Source organism: Mastacembelus armatus, chromosome 21, assembly GCF_900324485.2.
Source record: "Mastacembelus armatus chromosome 21, fMasArm1.2, whole genome shotgun sequence".
NCBI classification, from domain to species: Eukaryota; Metazoa; Chordata; class Actinopteri; order Synbranchiformes; family Mastacembelidae; genus Mastacembelus; species Mastacembelus armatus.
The window spans coordinates 9,504,513-9,524,521 of record NC_046653.1 but is presented as its reverse complement, the minus strand read 5'-3'; the positions used below and the strand labels follow the sequence as shown (position 1 = coordinate 9,524,521).

Below are 20,009 nucleotides of genomic sequence, written 5' to 3'. Positions count from 1 at the left end.
TTCTGGGACAAGGAAAGATCGAAGAGCAGGGAATGATCAAATAAGGGAATTGGGATGTGCCTGTAAATTAATGGAGTTAATTGTACGTAGTTGTCAAGAAAATCTTTTTTTTTGTTTTTTTTTGTTTTTTTTTTTGTACTTATGGTTGTGTGATCATGATCACAGACTGGAGGTCACAGTTTATAGTCTGGTTTATTGATCACCACATCACTGCTCATAAGTGAATTTAGTCTTGTTGAAGGCTGTGGCGTACCTGATGTAGTCCTCTGACTTGTCATATTTCCTGGAGAGATAGCGAGCAGAGCCCTTGCTGGGGATTTTGACCATGGAGAGCTCTTTACCGTAGCGGGTGAGATTACAGGGTGTCTCGCATGGACAGGTATCCCCACTGTTCTTCTGTAACTGTGCTGCAACACAATGGAAAGGTGGTTTAACAGATACTGCCTGGGTCAGTTTCAGTGCGGATTTTTTAGCAATCACTCTCACAAAAAGTCTGTGAGGAGTATGGAGGACAGTACTAAGGTAAAATTTGTTACCAAATGGTTGCCCATTTAGACAACCAGCAGATACAGCACTGATATTCACTTAGAGTTGTCTCTCACCACATATCAAAAGAGAGACCAATGATCACTTTCTTTTAGCTCTGTATAGGTCTCTACCAACTCCTCAGAAAAAATATCTAGTTTTTTAGCTGTGAAATGCTCCAACATGTTCACCAGCTACTCGCTGTCTTTGTCTGTGGGCAGTTTGTTGCTGGGCAGATGGCAGACAACAGATTCATTAATTGCTGAAAACTGAAACAAGGTTAATAAAAGTGGTGAGAGTGAACAAAAATAGTAAAGCTGTGGACCATAAAACCAAAAATAATTGGCTCAAACGTAATAAAATGTAGAGTTGAGGAGAAAAGCAGAACTGGATAATTTGTTGGGTTTGTAAAGTGCCTTGAGATAATTTTATTATGATATGGTGCTGTATAAAATTGAGTTGAATTGAATTAATTAAATCTGTGGGTTTGTTGCTATCTAAAACCTTTTTCACATTACACAGAATATTTTGACCTATTGCTAAAGTAAAAATATTGATTGGTACAGCTTTAATATTTTCTGTTAATCTAGTTCTTACTATTTCCCCTGAAATTATATGCTTCTCTTTGTTTCTGGGAAAAACTGAATAGTTAGGGTACTTCAAATACAGACCCAGTCAACAGTACAACCACTTTTGTAAATCTGCACAAGTTATATTAGACTACAAGCAACCACAGCAACAGCACATAAGGAACATTTAAGTTTACATGTTAATTCTTATTGTAATGACAAACACAACTCTATTTTCTTAAGTAGCTACAGGGTCTGTACAAATAACTAGAATTGTGTGCTGATGCAGTAAAAAAATACCAACTGATGTAGATGATTATACCTTTTCTCCGTCTGGCTTCTTCAGTAGTTCGTATTAAGGCTTTCTGAAGGCTAAAATGTGTGTTTTCAATAAGAATGATCAGAGAGGCAATAATTTGTGCCAGCATGCAGCATCATGTTGTTAATTTGGATTTCACTAAATAATTACAGTTTTTAAATTAAGAATGAACAGTTTACAAGATTATTTCATGGATAACATGTTTACCAAAATGTCAGGTCATGTCATGTTTTTCAACACTTCTCTGCTAGTGGTGTCTGCCATATTTGTAGCAATGGTGTTTACAGTATTTTAGTTACAGCATTTTCTCTGAATGAAGTACAATCAGTGCTACTGAGGGCTCTGCAAATGGTACCTGAACTTACAGTGCACCCAGTTAACATACAGGCAAGAATTTCTCACAAAATAAGAAACACAAAAACAACACTATAGGAAAGTAAAAAGCTGTCCAGTCTCTCTTTTCTAAATGTATTCAGTCCAAACAAAAACAGGCAAACGGAGCACTGAAAGTAGTAATTACAATTTGATGATTTATGTGTTTTATAACTCTAACAATTAGGTTATTTGTATGCAGGAGCACAGTGGCATATATTCTTTGTCTGATGTAGGAACTAAACACCTTTACAATATAAATACATAAATTATATTTTAATTTATTACCTTTCATGAAGTGCAAATTCATTCATACCATTTGACTCAGGAATATGACCCGCAAGAAAAAAAGCTCAATTTTTGTAAGATTTATCTAAGATTTCATTCAGCTATAGTTTAAATGATGGCTGAATTTGGTGGTGAGACACATAATTAAATTTCTGGCTTATTTGGCTGAGAAATGATAATTGTACTTGTATGTCTGCCACGGCCCTAAAAAAAATGCTTTTTTTACTGCAAGTGAAATGCCTTTGAGACCAAGGTCCCTTTGTTCAGTCTTGATGTCTGCTGGAGGAAAGTCAGTTTGGAGTCAACACTGAGCGTGGAGGGGCGCAGATATGCAGAAATGGAACGTTAAATATTAACAGTTCAACAATAGAAGCAGCACAGCCATCAAACTCTAAAGTGACTAAATCACAATGAGGAAAAGTCATTTTAAAATATCCAGTCTACCTCCAGGTATTTGTATTACAGAAAAAAAAAAAAATCCTTATCATATTTACTGATTGTGTTTCCGTTTCCCTTTGGGGGAATCTGTTGTAATGAGAAAATAAATGAAGGAAGATTGTTTCTTACCGAGTGCTTTGTCAACACAGTTGATTTTACTGGGAGGGCAGATATCTGCAGTTCCTGGAGAGGAGAACGGAAAATGAGTCTGATCAATCAGAAACAAAATGATCAGTGACCCGTGTCTGCTGCAATGAGCAACTGTGGCTGTGAACAACACACCATAGCTTATCATTCATCTCCAAATGAAGGCAGGCACACAGAGGATGACTTCCATCCATACAACCTGGGCCGTCTTGGACGTCTGTCCTTGATTGCACTGAGAAATGGAGCATGCTGGCTCTACCCGTGAGGCATATTTAGAAAGTCTTTAAAAACCAATCAATGAGTCACTTCCTCACAGACAAACATATTTCCCAGGCCATTAATGACAGGTATTCATCAGCAGCAAGATTAATTGGCATGTGTGTTTGTCTGTTTGTGAAATGTTGATGGGGTTAATGTTTTGTGGAAGTCTCCATCTCAGTCACTAATAAATGTTAATTAATTCACAGTCAAAAAATATTTGATGATGTTAGGAGCCTTTGCAGACACTGAGCTGAATCTGAATGGAGTTAGATTTATTTTGTATTTCTGTATAATTTTTTTGTTTATAGAATTTTAGAGTAAATAAATCATGATTAAACATAGGCTAAATTAAAGAACAAAAAGAAAACAACAAAAAATATAAAAGTATTTAATATCTTTTGAAGTCTTTCAATAGTTTGAGTTTGGAAAGGCAAAAGCTTTGTCTCTGCATATTGGCCACACATCAAGACCAAGAACAACTTAATAGCTTTTATTTTTGGAGGTCCATTCAAATATAGAAATAGACTGAAACACTAAAATATTAATCTTGAATCAAAGACTCTCCAGAAAAACACAGTTTTGCTTCTATGTGTCACAGTTCAGGTGTTACCGTATGCACGAAAAACATTAAATGTTTTAAAAACGCCCATAGGGTGGCACAGCCCACCATGTAGCACAGCCCACCGTGGTGTCTGATTGCACGTTCCTCGACAGATAGCCGAAGTTTTAAAGAAATTGCGGAAATTTGCAATGTGCAATTTTGCAACATCAAGCTCACAAACAAGCAACCACTGTGTGAGCATGGCATGTGTCACCAAATACGTCTAATCTACTACATTATGAAAACAACACAAACCTCAGTGGCAAAACTAGTTCAAAAGAATGATAAACTGCAGTATAAGCAACAGATTATTAACAAATGTGGGATTATGTGAACATATGCTGAGGACAATGTGCTGGCAGGTTGGGTAATCTGTACACAGTTGTTGGATTATGAGTACAACACACAAATTCATTGCAAACATTTGGGCTGTTTCCTCAAAAAAAAAATCTAATATTGAATAAATATAAGCAACACAAATCAGCCAACTAATTCTGCTGCTGGGCTACAGAGGACTGTTGTGGAAAAAAAGGATATTGTATATTGTATAGGAAGCAAAGTGGTTTAGTGGTTAGCACTGTTGCCTCACAGGAAGAAGGTCCCGGGGTCGCATGTGGTGTGGAGTTTGCATGTTCTCCCTGTGCTTGTGTGGGTTTTCTCCAGGTACTCTGGTTTCCTCCCACAGTCCAAAAACATGTATGTCAGGTTGATTGGTGACTCTAAATTGCCCATAGGAGTGAGTGTGAGTGTGTGAGGTTGTTGGTCTCTATGTGGCCCTGTGATGGACTGGTGACCTGTCCAGGGTGTACCCCTGCCTTTCACCCAAAGAGAGCTGGGATAGGCTCCAGGAGCTCCCCGGGACCCTGGTTAGGAATAAGTAGGTATTGATAATGGATGGATCGTAGATTGTGTAAGATGCAGGTCTGCTACTTCTTCAGTGACACAGCACTGTGTTGTCTCATTGAGGTTGTAAAAAGATTTCCAATTCACAAGTTGGCCTCATGCTGCCTTGGCACTCTTTGGAACCAGTTGCTTTCTAGAACATTAAAGAAGGAATCTCAGTGCACTTAACATGCAACAATAAATTTTATTCACTATTGATATGGGCAGTGAACTAAAGCGAGCTACACACTACCTGACCAAAGGCCTCTTCTAAAGCCACAATGGGCAAACAGCCTAGAAAAGCTTCCACCTTTATTAAGTCTGATATAATAAATATCATATCTGATGTAATACATCTGCTCTGTGAACAGCCCACACAATATAGTGATTACAAAGTTACCCTGTCCCTTTTCTTACTGTCCCATTCATTTGAAAAATTGTTCCAATACAGACACTTTTTGAAAGATGTGTATTTTCTCAGCTGACGACTGACACTTTTTATACATTTGGATCAAGAGACAGTACCCTGACTAACCGGTTTCAAATCAAAAGCAGTGAAATGTCTCCATGCAAATGTCTCCATGCTTGATATGGGAGTTAACGGGCAGCTAGTTTCCCCAGAATCATGAGCTCATAGGAAACACAATCACGGTGTCGTAGTGAGGTAGGCACTGTCACCCTGCAGAGCACACAAACTGATTAGACACATGTCTGCTTCACAGCCTGTCGAGATCAAATGATTAGCTGTGATTTCTCTCTATAGATCAGACCACCACTTCGGTGTGGCCTGCACAGCCTGCAAATGGAAGTTTGAAATGTGTGACTGATATGTAAATGTGTAACCTGGGAAACACATTATTTATTTTTTATAGCCTGGAGTAGACATTTTCTTTGTGAAAAGTCCATAAACATGAGGGCTAAACTTCTATTAAAAATGTTTGTACCTTAAATCAAATGTCTTATAATTTGTTTTTTATTCACAGAAATCTTCTGACTGTGCTAAATAAAACTACAAATATAAAGGGCACTGTTTAAATACGGAAGGGAAAATGACTCATGCATGCATTCTAAGTTGCCTGTCTTAACTTTAAATGCCACCACTCTGAACATGCCTAATTGCTGGACATCAGTCAGACAGCTTGTGTTTAGTGAGCCAGCTCTTTGACTGCACTCTGGCCCATGATGACACACACATCACACACAAGTGCAAACATCTTTGTGTTTGCCTGACTCTCCTCTACAACCTATCCCCAAGCTGAACAGAGAAACTGTGTAAATGGTGGATACACACGCACACATATTTGTGTCACGCACTATATTTGGGTTTGCTTGATTATTTACCTTCTATGGTGTTCACATTATTTCACCTCCAAACTGCTAATAAAACCATGTACAGTATTTACCTCTGATATATTTGGGTTTGTCATTGCTTCATTAATTTTGTGATTTTTATGTTAGTAGATAAATGTGCTGTAGTCCTTTATGTAATATTCTCAACTTAAAACTGGGGTCCACTCTCCCATTCAAGCAGTCTGATTTCTCTTTTTTTCATTAAAGATGAAAAATAAAATCTTAAATCTGATTCAAGAAACATCGAGATTCCAGTTTGTTTTGTGACAGGTGAGACTCAAAGAAAACAAACATTAATTTTAAATTAGATGTGTGCTGCAGGTAATCTATTATCCTGTAAGAAAATTCCCACATAACCTTCACTGATGTTTGCAAATCATGTAGCAGACCAATCACAACAATTAATCATAATAATTAATGAAGGCCAGAGGAGTACAACAAAACAATTCCACAACACATGGGGATGGATGAGCAAAAGCATCCAAAACTGGATGAGTCTTTAGTCTGTTTGGTCAGTGGCCAGACAGCCGACAGCACTGCTGAAGAGCGTCCTTCTCCTGATATCAAGTGTTAAGGTCAGGCATGTGGCAGCCCAAAATATATATGTGCTGGAATTTTTCAAGTGGACTGAAAATGATGACTTGTTTAACTCAATGGGCCGTTGTTATTATGCAAATACAGGGTTGGCTGGATGTTTGTTTTTCCATTAATCTAGAATAAACAATTGGAAAACAAATGGACATACCAACTTTTACTGAATTACTGTTGGAATATTCTATTTTGTTAGTGTATAGAAAGGAACCATTCTCAGGAAAGATGTGGATAGATTGCCTTTCTGGCATTGTCTGTCAAGCACTGGCACTCAAATTCATACCTACGAGCAATTTAGGGTTCACTAATCAACCTAACTCACATGTCTGGAGACTGTGGGAGGAAGCCGCAGTACCCAAGAATACCCCTGGAGACAACAGGGGGAAAGAAAAGACTTGAACCTGGAACCAGTGCTGACCACTGCTACCACCCATTGGTAATTCATGTGAACAAATTCATTTTTAGGATTTGTGCGAATACAACCCAGGGGATGATCTTACCAGGCATATGCACCATCCTGCAGTTGCATACTCGTAGGACCTCGTTGGTCTCGCAGAGCAAACGGCATGCACTGATGCTGTACGTATCATATCCGGGGAACTTCTCTTTGCTGGTGGAGCGACAGTTCCCCCATGGTTGGGGCAGGTAGGTCAGCTAGGCACACAGATTTATTAGTTCCTTAAGGGCCACCAGTGGTGAACATTTGCAGGGAGAACAGCAATCTGGTAGGGGAAACAGAGGCAGTGTGCTGTGATGAACAAGACCTACCCTTTGCTCCTGACATGAAACAAAGGTCTGGAAGCCCGGAGAGACACCAAAGCCCAGTTGGTGGATGTAGGGAGGCTCATCCTGACTGTGGATCTGAACTCGAATGCCGGCCTCGAGGGACGTTTCATCTTCAGGATGAAACGGAGCACAAGCATGGAGTGTTGCAAAGAAAGAATACAAGGGAATTTCAGAAGGCTGCCTCATCTGACAGCTTGGACTCAGTTTGATGCTAACTGCAAACCATATTTCAGTTATGTTTGAAAAAAAAAGCCAGTGGGGATTAATATTATGTGACAACTACAGTGCAAGCACAAATGTGAGGTAGTGTATTTTGTTCAACAATTTCCTTTTAGAAATCACTATTTTAAGGTAGCAGGAAAGTAATCAAAAAATGCATTATTTACAGTACGTGACTCAGAGAAACTGATGGAGGTTATGATTTTTTTTTTTACTTAAACCCCAGCAGAGGTATCTCATGCCATTGCACAGGATAGGATTACACTGGACAAATAGTTCTGAAGCTTACTTGTCTCTCTCCAGATGGGCAGATACTCGTCTTGCTGGATATCCAACATGATCTCCAGCCCATTTCCCATTCCGCCCTGCTTGGTTTTCCTAGAAGTGGTCTTGTTGCCATTAAAAGTGTAGCATTTCCCATATCTGGTGTAAACCTAGAAGAGAACAGATTCATATCATGACCTTTGCCACAAACATAAAAATGTCCATAAGCTGGATGTGACGAGCTTTGTGCTAGCGGTGTATTGAAATGAAAGTAGAGATAATGGAGCACAAAATAAAGAGAATCTGCAAGTTACCGAATATTACCCACAAATCTCTGAATGCAGTCTGCTGTCTCAGTCCCTCATGGACTTTGATAAGCTTTATTTGAATGAATTCCCAACATCCACCACAGAAACCCTGCACAATGCTGCTCAATAGTACAACCATCCCACTGAAATATCAAATGGCATAACAGATTCTTTAATCTTCCTTCAAAAGAAAACAAAAGAGGCAGTTTTAAATGAGCTAGCCCGTCACCACCTATCAGAGGAGCTGTCTCTGTGGGGGACACATCATCTCTCTGTTTATGCCTCTCATCTAAACTGCAGAAAACATCCATCTTACAAGTCATTTATCTGTTATCTCCTTTGAGTTTCACAGACACAATCTGTGACCCACATGTGAACAAAAGGACATTGTTGTCCCACCCCCAAAAAACCAAACTCCGTAATGGTTACTGAGCCTTTGGTTACTGAGCCTTTTAATACACAGACTTACACTAGAAAAAAATCACATCTGAACTAAGTTTTGAAACATTTCTGCTCCTGCCTTTGATTTCACCAGTAATAATGTGTCAAAAACAAAGACACAAAATGTTTATTTTAAGTTAATCAAATTAGCCTTTAAGGAATGGACTAAATGATGAACTTATCTGCTTAAAGTAAACCTTGAATTGCCCCTAGGGGACAAATAAAGTTCTTGATTGATTGATTGATTGATAAACTGCAATCAGTAGCACATCTGGCTAACTAGCAGCAGTAACCATTACGGCAACACTACTGCTTAGGGCCAAACTGTGTCATTACCACATTAGTTTGTCGCATCACTAACATTAGCAGCAGGGAAGTTTACATGCCAGCAATCTCAGCCTGGGTTATTGGTGTTCCTTTCCCACACACATCATATTATAGCAGTCTGACTTTGCATCTTTCCTGGTCACACTACACAATGAATTTAAAACTAGTTCTACACCGACAGGTAAAAGATCAATGCTTTTTCTTTATTTAGATATTCAATCATTCTACATCTACATCTACGGCTACAAATTGCATGTTTAAGAACCTTGTACAGAGTTATCATTTTAACAGGAATCAGCTGGAAGTATAAAAAGCTGGGGAAGCAAGAAAATCTGACTGAAAACCCCACTGATATTTTAAACATTTGCTTATAACTAAAAATTCAGCCTCAGAGAAGAGCCTTTCTCAGCAGTAGCTGGGTTGCATGACTTACTTCATGATAATGACATTTCCTAATAAAAAATATTTTTATTAATATTTTTGTAGTTAAAATTTTAAAAGACTGACTTATAAGAGCGTGTTGGTGAGTTTTACCAATATGGATGAAGTTATCATGATGTACGTACCCATGTTGCCACACTTGTAGTTTTACTTTATGGGATGTGTAGTTTTTCAGATGCTAAAAATAACTTATCACAAAAGGTTCAACTTCTTGTAGCCAGTGTTTTAGGCAATTTGTCTTGAATGTCTAAAATATGGAAAGAAATTCTTCTTCTTCCATTATATTGATTAAGTGGTGCTAATGAAACAGAATCTAACCAGGATAATATCAGCTGGTTAGATAAAGGCCTTAACTGGACCAGACTGTGCTAGTTTCACCTGCTTCTTCATGAACGTGGTGTCATTATTTTGATATTTGTGTTAAGATTCATACACTTTTATTTATTTGTAAAGCAAGTCGGCCTATAAAAATGTTTTAGTTCCTTTTAAGAAAAAATGGATTTTAAGAATGAAATGTTTATGAATTAATACAGTATCAGCATTATGAACCCTTCTGCACATGCTGAACCCCACTGATCCTGAGAGTACAGCTTTCTCTTTTGAAAGAAACATCTATAATACATTCTTTTCCCAGAAAAAAAGAGTAAGTAATCTTTTGGATTCATTTTGTACAGACATCAAATAAAAGAGGACAGTGATGAAAGTATTAAAGCTGAGGAAATCATATGCCAGGAGAGGTCAACAGACAAGACTCTGGAGAAATGACAGTGAAATAACAATTGAGCTGAATAGGCGGCAGACATATCATTAAAGAGAGACTGTGACGGACCCAGCATTCTCCAAAGCATTGACGTCTGTGTTCTGACTTTGATATCAGCTTGATCCACCTAATGAGCACTGTGATGTCTAAATAAGGAACGCCGGTGGAACAACACAAGCTCTCATTTACAGACCACAGGGTGTATTCACATCTGAGATGGCTGAACAACAAATCAAAGCCATGGTTGTGAGGTTCAGTCAAGTAATTCCCTGGAACAGTGAGCAATTTTGCAATGTCCACAACAGTCATTACAGCAAGCAACGAGCACTGTTTATACAAGCTGCTGTTTAGACGGACAGCTGTATTTTATGCAATAATAGACCCTGGGGCCTTTGATCTGGGTGTCTATGTGTTTTTGAATGCATAAGAAATGGTTATCATGAGAGCAAGTCTTTGCTGAAGATTCAGGGAATATGGTAATGCAATAACTCTGGTGTCTTAGTGGTGAAAACTGGTTCACTTAGTTCAGATTGCCACTTTCCTTTTGTTTTTGTTTTTGCTTTTGTTTTTTTTTTGTTTGTTTTGCGTAAATCACTGAATTTTTTCCAATCCTGTATAAGTAGAAAATAGGAGGTGGAAGAGTGGGGTTTGGGGCCCAGGGAGAGAGGGGTTCAAGCATTCAACTGTGACTTTTGACTGACATGTGCTATTAGGTTGAAATGGTTTAATCTCTATTTGGCCGATGCGGAGCAGTTGAGGAGGTAAGCTGCACTTATCATTGATCCTCCCCTCCCTGTTCATTGACACACTTAAGCCTCTGCAGGCAGACTTTATCTGATGGAGCAGTTAACACAGGCAGGAGGATTTTACTTTAGAAATGCTCAAAACACCCCAACCAAGCACATGGGTTCTGCTCTAAAACTTTGGGCTCTGGAGGACGCCAGTGTGTTCACAAACGATATCCCCAGAGAGTACGGGGAAGTTTTCTCATCATCTCACCCAGGAAATGGTTGTTGGCAGAGCTTACACTGGTTTATTTCTCAGTGTCTGAACCTCCCAACCCACCCACCCTAACCCCCACTTCCCCCATTTCTGCATCTGCAGCGTGATTGATGGAGCATTTTTCTCTTGTTACATCTTTTACCAAATATAGCAAACGTAACAGGACCGACTTTGGCAATTCCCAAACGGGGACTTGGCATTGAAGTTGACAAGCTGAAACAGAACAGCAGCCTGGTAGTTACAACCCAAATGAAAAGAGGTATTGTACTCCTCTGAGTATCTCAAGTTGTATATGAGAGCTAATTATTACAGCCCCTGAAGGCAGCATTGTCCGCTTTGTTGTCATTTGGAGGTCCAAGACAATGTCATTGTGTGTTTCTGATTTTTAGATGGAAAAGAGATCAAAACATGTGTTACAGTTCTGCATTCAAATGCTCTCATAAACCTCAAACTCTCTATTACACTTAATGCCATATGCTCCCACCCCATGTGCTGTGTTCATATGTTATGTATTCACTAAGTATTTTGTTATTTTACTATTCAAACATGACCAAGTGGGCAAAGCAATTTAGCCCCAACCCTCAGGAGCTCCAAATGCCTCAGGTTCATAATTTATAAATTAGCTTAACTAAAAGGTGATTTGTTTAAAAATAGCGGATTCACAACTAAAAACCACAACAAACTGAAAAAACAGCCATAATTAAGTATTTTTTAACAATAATGGACTAAAGGACTACTTACAGTATAGTACCTGGTACTAGCAGGACTTGCTTGATTGCAGGACCTTGAATCCAAAGCAGCTAAATGAACTATGGCCCTCAACAATTTTATTAATTAACCACGCGTAACACTGTTTTTGGCTGCAAATGGCAGCTGTTGTTGGGAAAAAAAAAAAAAAAAAACCTCTAAAAACCCACTGAATGCTACTTCAAACAGTTAGCGACAAGCAAGTGGACAGCAGCTGTGGCTCAGGAAGTAGAGGAGGTCAGCCATGAGCTGAAGTGTTGCTGGTTCGATCACTGACTTCTCTAGTCCACATGGTGAAGTGTCTTTGGGCAAGACACTGAACACCAAGTTGCCTGTAATGGCTGTTCTGTTGTTGTATGGGTGAATGGGCAAACAGTGTGGAAGTGATTTGAGTGCACTTGAATGTGGAAATGCATTATACAAGTATAAGACCATTTACCATAGTTGAACAAGTGACTAAACTGACTGTTTATGGCAGGCCCTGCGTTTTATCAAATTATCACAAACTAACTCACAGAACCACAAACATGACAAGGACACTATTTCACCATGACAATAGTGGTTGATTTCTGAGTCACAGATTAAAATATAATGAAATGACCATGTGCAGTGTGCTGTGTGTACTGCACATGATGGCCACTTAAACGCATAAAAACACAATGCAAGGACAGAGGGGAGAACAGAGGTCCTTATTATCTCTGATGCCATTTTCCTTATTAATCCATCACTACCGTCTATCACTACTTCAGTCTAATTTGAATATACTGTACATATGACAATTATTAGCTCTGTCTGGCCTAGAACAGGGATGGATTTTTCTTCCCATAGTTTATCTAAAAAATATCTAAAAAATATTTTTTTATTTAAATTAATGCTGGCTTGTGTTCACACAAGAAAATCCCTCAAAGCTCATAAATGTTATTCTGAGATAGATAAATAAAGTTACACTTGACTAGACTATACAGTGAAATTAAAAATGCATAAAGATAAAGCTCTTTTTGAGCAGCATTGTAGTTTGGAAAGATGCCTGACTCCATGTCATTTGCATATACTGTGTTTCACCAATTATAACATAACTGTCTGAAATGTCATTATGTCTCTTTTGTCAATGTATTTTCTTCCAAAGTGCCCTGTGGCATTCTCTGTCTATCCATACTGAATGTGTTAAGAGACCAAGCCCATACCATGTAATTCATAAGCTGTGGTGGAGGAAACCCTCAAACAACCTCTTTATGACCATGATCTGACAGTCCCATGGCACTTTTCCCTTTAAATAACCTGCAGGAATCACTTCAGTGCTTCTTCGGAGGACATCCATTTTCAAGCAGGCTGCATGTCATCGGGTAGCTCGGCGAGTATGAGGAAGGAGGATTTGAATTCATTTACGGAGGGGAATAGAATATGCCTGAGCACTGATTGGCAGCTGAAAACCATTAAGGCTGGTTCACGCAGGTTTAAGGTTGAGACAGAGTATTCCTTGATTTAATGGCTTTATTACAACCTCCCAGCAGAAAGATTCAAATCACAATGTGACATAAACAGAATATTTACATATTTCATAATGGTGTTTTTTTTTGGACCAGTGGTGTAAGCAACTGGGCTGTCAGTCTAAGTACCACACTCTTTTCTCCCACATATATATATATATTTTTTAAATGATCAGTTTCTATAAACTAGTTAAAGATTCAAATTTCAATTATTTTAATTTTTTCATTTTACAGAATCCAAGGTTTTTTTTAAAATTCTGATCCAATAGTTACAAAAACAAAGGGGGAACTGCACTTTTATGTGAATGCAATTATGTTACCTCATCGCCAGATATGCTTTCTTGTAATACTAAATGGCTGGTTATAATGCAAAAGCCATAATGTTATTTCTACAAAAACCGTGGCAGCATAAGGGAATAACATGACTCACACACAAAGAAAACAAATTTTCCTGTTGGAAAAACAAAGGATTAAAAAGTCTGAAAGTTCGACATTAGCAGGCAGTGAAATATGCCCCAGTTCACACACACTTTTTTGTGTGCATGATGTTTTCTAATAGTCACCAAACAAAACGCAGCATGAAACCTTTTATTCATTTCTAATATGGCTTCTATGGGTAGGTGATACACACAGTGTGTAATATAATGCTAATTTCCCTGTGTTAAACAAATACATTAAACAGAATTGCTATGACAAAGCATAAATCTTACATAGTGTCTCTGAGTCACTGCCATCATTTTTGCCAAACCTGCACAGCTGGAGACAAGGCACAGACATTACAATGAAAAGAAAGCCACACAGCTGAAAAATACCCAGGCACCTCAGTTCAGTCAAAACGGTTTCTGCCAACAGGCAGTAGAAGGTAAACAAAGAGGATGTGATGCTTTAACCATTTCGTTTCTTCTGAAGAACAAAGAATGTGCAGAATTAGTCTTTAAAAGAAAAACAAAACTGTACATAGGCTTTAAGTGGAGGACACATTTTGCTGCATCCCATATGCTTCATTAAGATAGGATGTATTACAGTGCTATTGCACTGCATTAGACATGTACTAAATAAAGTGGTAGTTCAGTGTATTTCTTCATTTATCTGAAACACGATGTAAGAAATTCCTTTAAAAATCATCCCTCTACTGGGACAAAACCTTCAAAATCTTTGGAAGTTATGAACAAGGATAAAGGCAAGCCTGCCAAAAAAAAAAAAAAAAATCTGAACATTTTTAGCTCAGGATTATAAAAAGAAAAATGATAGTGATGTGATGACATGATGTGATAAGAACTCATTGCTTTCTGCAAAATCTTTCGTATTCTCATATACCACAGTTCAACTGCATAATTCATAAATAATCCTCAATCAAACGCTAGGCAGATTACTTTTATCACCAGTCAGCGCTTTAAGATCTCTGCATACATACGGTGGGGAGCAAATACAAATCTGCCTAACATCACAACCTTCCTAACCCCAGTTTCAGATAAAATAAGAGATGAAAATAACAGTGTGGCTAAACATAGGAGAAGCCCAGACATGCAGACTGGAATGTGAGGCACACAAGTTTTGTGCCATTAACCTCCATCTCAATGTCGGCCTCTGAACGTGGCACCGGGGATGCTGCCATGGACGTCCATTCAACACATTACAGTTAATGTGTATTGGTTCCAGCCTTCATTACTCAGCTGAGTGCCGAGATCTCAACGGTAGTTTAATACAACCATTCAAGTGAGGTAAATACTGTATGATCAGCAGGTTGTCACCACAGTTGGTCTTATTCTGCTGTAAATTATAATAATAAAACTCAAAAATTATTATAAGAATTGTAAATGAATGCTGGGTATAATAAGTGTTCTCAGCAGAACCTCAGATTAATAAGAAGAAAAATATAAAACTTTTTGAATTTTGTAGTGTGGTCATGATCAAAGTCTCAGGTAGATTCACTCTACAAGATGAACATACTTGCTCTATCATTTTACTTAATACCATAAAATGATGAGCTCGGATGTAAACCTGCAGGGCTTGTCTCAGTCATTAGTGTAGGAGTTCTGACTCATCTCTTCTCTCCGTCTGCTGCCCTCTTTTTAGTTTCCATCAACAGAGCATCAAAAATATGTGGATCACCAAAGCCAGAACAGTGCACTCAGCAAACCTCTCTCTCTCTCTTCAAATGTTAGTATTCCCTTTTTTTCTGTCCTTTTTTTCCTCCAATGCTGCTATTTCCCGCATATCCAAGCATACTCAGCTAATGGGGCAGTGCTCTTGAAAAAGAGGATGAAAATGGACAGACTCTCCAGCACAATACAGCAACACACAAATAGAACAGTCCACTACATTCAGCACTCTCACAGACGTGAAAGCTTCCTCTGAGTACAGTCTGCACTAACCTCATGGCCACGGGCCCATAAAGGTGCGGTTTTATAAATGTGATTAGAAACTACTGTCATAATGGGGATAATTCATCTGGATCACCATAGTGAGACAGGTCCCTCATCAGTCTTTATGTGTAATTGAGATGAATCATTTCCTACAGCTACAGCCTGTGCATGGGTCCGACCAAATGGTAAGTAAATCTTGACCTTAAAAGTCGAACAGAACAGCACCAATTAATTGTGCTCCACAGGGGAAAATTGTGGCCATTACCCATTTATCTGCATTAAAATGAGTCAACAAGGTTGGTGATTTAGTATCTTTAACCCTCTAGAAACCTGAATAAAGCTAAAAAGAAAACTGAACTGACATAAAGAAGCACAGATAAGTGTTCAATGAGTCCCATCTAACACTGGGTCAACTGAGTCATCCAGGATGGCTCCTCTGGTTAAGCTATGGGTATTTTTTGGCCTGTGGTGGTTTAGGAATAATTTCAGGCTATTAACAGTATACTCCTATAGAGCTTAAGGTCATAGCTCAGAAGAGAAGTGCAGACTATAGTTATGCTGAATGTAACGGCGCTCTAAAGGCAGCAAAGGAGGACGTTGCCAGCTATGGTGGACACTGATATAGCCTGGGAGAAATCTGCCCTGGGCACTGCACCGGCAAACAGTTCTGCCTTAGGCATTTGTCTGTCGCCTTTGTTTTTCTGCAGCCATTTAGATATTCAGGTTTAATTAAGGTACCTCTGTCATTAACACAGGATTTCATTTCCTAAGCTCTCAGTCTCACACCGCTCCCTGTTTCTCTCAGACTCTGGCACACACTCTAAAACACAAACACTCCCACCCAACTGCCACTGAAGAAACACCGTCACAGTTCCCTGGCCAACCTTTTATTTAGTATTCATCATAACCAAGACACCTGCTTTGTTGTTTTTCTTTTCCAGGGAACTCTGGGGAAATGATATCTGTTGGATTGCAGCCATGTTAGGGTTGATGAAACTTCCGGAAAGGAAAAGCAGGATCTACTATCTCTTGACGTGAAACATCAATATAAAATATGGTGCCCCTTCAGGGATATGAGAGAGATATACATGCAAATAAATATCAGCTGGTTTGCCACTTGGTGCAAGTTATTCATAACTGAACACATATAATCAACATATTCAAATGCTAGTGAGTGCAAGTATTTTATAAAATGTGACTGGTGCATGACACAATTCTAAATAAATGGGGTTTTTTTCTACTGTTGTTATCCATTGCAAAATATCTGTTGTCCTGGGACTTCTAATGACATGCAACACTTCCTTTATTCACAAGATGGTGCAATAAGTGCACTTACTTGCCCACTTACCCACTCACTTATCCAAACCTTCCTCTTTTGGTGAGCGCAAGAGTGAAACAATATTTGCCTCTCAACCGTGTAACATTTATGAGCATGGGGATTTGTGTTTTTTCATGCTACATAAATCGTCCAAGTAAACAAGTCTGATTAGTATTTTTGCTCAGGCAAAAGAGCTTGTTTTGAGTCAAAGGCAGATCTCAGGTCATTAGACTCAGCTGGATCTAAAGCCACAGCACATGGAAGTTTGGCAGACACAGAGGTTTAAACTGCACACCTAAACACACCCAGCTTAATTTGGCCCCTAATCACTATACTCTCAAATGACTGGGCTAAAGAAGGAGATAATGCAGCAATGCAACAAAGGACCAGCAAATCGAACACGACTGTCCTTGACTGACTGATCAAAGTCACAGTCAGAAACATTACAGGGCAAAATGACCATATTTCTGCAGAGTGTATCTGCAGCGGCCTGATAGAGTAGATGATTAATTTCAGTGAATTAATGATTACATTTGAGGTGGTGACATTTCTGGCATTATAAACTCATTTTCTGGTACTTATTCTGTTCTGGAACAAAAACTCCACAAGCCCATTCAGCCACCCACAATCACACAAACACATAAACACACATTCTTGCAGCACTGTCATACAAATGAGTGAGCAGCATCACATTCCAGTCATGAAAACTTAACGCCCTACTGAACAAAGCATTAATATTACTCCAAAATATAATTAATCTATGTTTTATCACATCACTAGAAATTCCTCTATCATTGGTTAGATTACTTGGTTCCCTTTCTCTGCGCCTGAAGCTCATCTATCACTATTGTTGCAACACCTACTGTTCACCAATGGAGGTCGATAAAGATTATGGATGACTGGATGCCCCTTTAATACCAGGTTATTAAGAGTGAGAGAGTGAGTGCAGAGGACCTCTGTAATCCCTGTCTGCACATCAAAGACAGGCCAGATATCTGGCCTGCTATTACCCAAGTGGCTGGATGCCACCTGTCCAGATGTTTGGCATGTGGACTCCAGTTCTGCCAAATGGGGATCATGAGACCACAGGACAGCTTCCAGGAAGCATCTGAAGCTCCCAAATCTCAAGGACAAGAGTGTGGTCAAATCTTTAAAAAATGCTTAATATTTTCTAAAATACTCTATCAATTTTTTATCCCCTATTTGCCATACATGTTGTGTATTTCAATATCCATTTAGAACCTTTATAAATATTTTGCAACACCCTACTAACAATGTTACTGCATCTGTTCCAGAGACCTTGAGAAGTTGATGGCATAGTTTCCTCACTTTCAGATTTTAATTTTCTATGAACGTACCAGGCACACTTGATATCCTGCATCAGAGGCCACAAATCTCAGTGTGGATTAGAAAGAGTTGATGTCGGGCTCTGTATATCCCACAGTCGTGACAATCCCAGGCCTGTTGCCTGGGCTCTGACTGTCAGTTAAAGAACTTACTTGTGATAGGGCCTCAAAATATTGGAAGGCTTCCTGTGGTTACAGCCCTGACTGTCAATGTGCATTTGATCTTCTTGGAGTTTACTCAGACTGAAGTTGTTTGTTGTTATTTACAGCCAAAAGCCTCAGAGTGTGTCTGTGCCTCTGTGCACTCAACTAAGCTGTGGCAGAGGTCAAGCTGATTGTCATCATCATGTGGCCCATTACTAAAACACATAACTCTGAAATGTTACATTTGATCACATATAACAAGGTCAGGAAATGTCCATCTTCTCACATGACAATGCCATGCATGACATACACAAAATAAATGCATGCAAATATCTACCATATTTATTAGAAGAAATTATGAGATCTAGGGATCTCAGTGGGCTGGTCCACCCTGAGATAACTAGACATAACAATGACAGGACAGTTTGCCATAAAATTGTACACAGAAATTCATGGTGCCCAGAGGATGATCCCGAAAGCCACTTTGGTGACTCCCCCTCTATGATCAAACACCTTCAAAATGAATGATATTCACATACATGAACATGTCATCTGCGTTTGTGCTAATTAGCAAATATTACCATGCTAATACGCTAATAAACACCAAGATGGTATTAGTGATTGATGATTAAAGTAAGAACCAATACTACACATTATAGTCATCTTAGGTCTAAATGTTAAAATACAAATACTGTATTACTTACATCTTTCTACATATTTTTTCATAGCATTGCTCATCAAACACTGTATGAAGGGGTGTGTCATAAAGTACCATGAAAATCTTTCAGCTTACACTACCTTTTTCTAGACCTTCAGGCCACAACATGGTGGCCAAAAACCATTAAAGACAATTTATTTCCAGACCATAAGTAAATCCCTGACTTTTACCCATGCAACAGTTGAATTTTCTTCACAATGAGAATCACAGTCTCAAAGGGCATGGTTGTAGACTCTTGGTGACTCTAACATGTGTTTTGCATTTATTACATTATTTATGACATTAGTTTATTAAAATATTAATAAACATGACATGTATCTACATTATCTCTAATAATTAATAAAAAACCTATAACCTATAATAAAGGGGATCTAAATAGATAAAGCAACATTACATCCATCCCTTTTTGTCATTATATAAACATTAGTGTTTTGTCATCTGTAATGCAGATAGAGGTATTTATATTTTATATCTTCTATAAGTAAGGAGAGCAATATGTATTTCCCTCTGTGTCACAGGTGACTACTGGATGGTTTCAACATTTATAAAATGAAAATATCAAGAGCCATACATTTTTTAACACACATTTGCTCCATGTGTATGAGTCTCTGTCAAATCAATTTCAAAGGTAGTAGCCTCGACTTTGACCTTGTCCTGAGCTGCTCAGATTGTGACTGAGTTCCATTAATACAACTCAGAGCAATTTCATTGCATTTAACAGACACAATGCCAACCTGAGCTCAGCGACAAGCACTTTTGCAGGCAGAAGGAAGATGATATAATGCAAATGCTTTACATATGTATCACAGCTAGGAATCAGTGCAATTCAAGTATTTGAACGTCAAGGCTTTAATAGATTTTAGGGTCATAAGTGAGGACATAATTTTATCTTACACATTTTGAAATAAGATCATCAAATATGCAGGATTATTTTTCTTGCTACAATGTCATTTGCAACCCCCCACCACTACCCCGCCTCCCTCACCCCAAAC

The 20,009-nt window shown here is 38.6% G+C and overlaps 1 protein-coding gene across 1 annotated transcript in view; it reads right to left on the bottom strand.

The window, feature by feature from the left end:
• The window catches only part of asic4a (acid-sensing (proton-gated) ion channel family member 4a), a 69,540-nt gene that overhangs the window by 3,658 nt on the left and 45,873 nt on the right, over window positions 1-20,009 (bottom strand). Inside the window, exons 2-6 of the mRNA XM_026295747.1 lie at window positions 7,638-7,782; window positions 7,112-7,239; window positions 6,844-6,997; window positions 2,641-2,694; window positions 254-407 (exon numbers count right to left, since the gene is read on the bottom strand). Coding sequence (XP_026151532.1) covers window positions 254-407; window positions 2,641-2,694; window positions 6,844-6,997; window positions 7,112-7,239; window positions 7,638-7,782 — 635 coding nt within the window. The remainder of the gene's footprint in view (window positions 1-253; window positions 408-2,640; window positions 2,695-6,843; window positions 6,998-7,111; window positions 7,240-7,637; window positions 7,783-20,009) is intronic.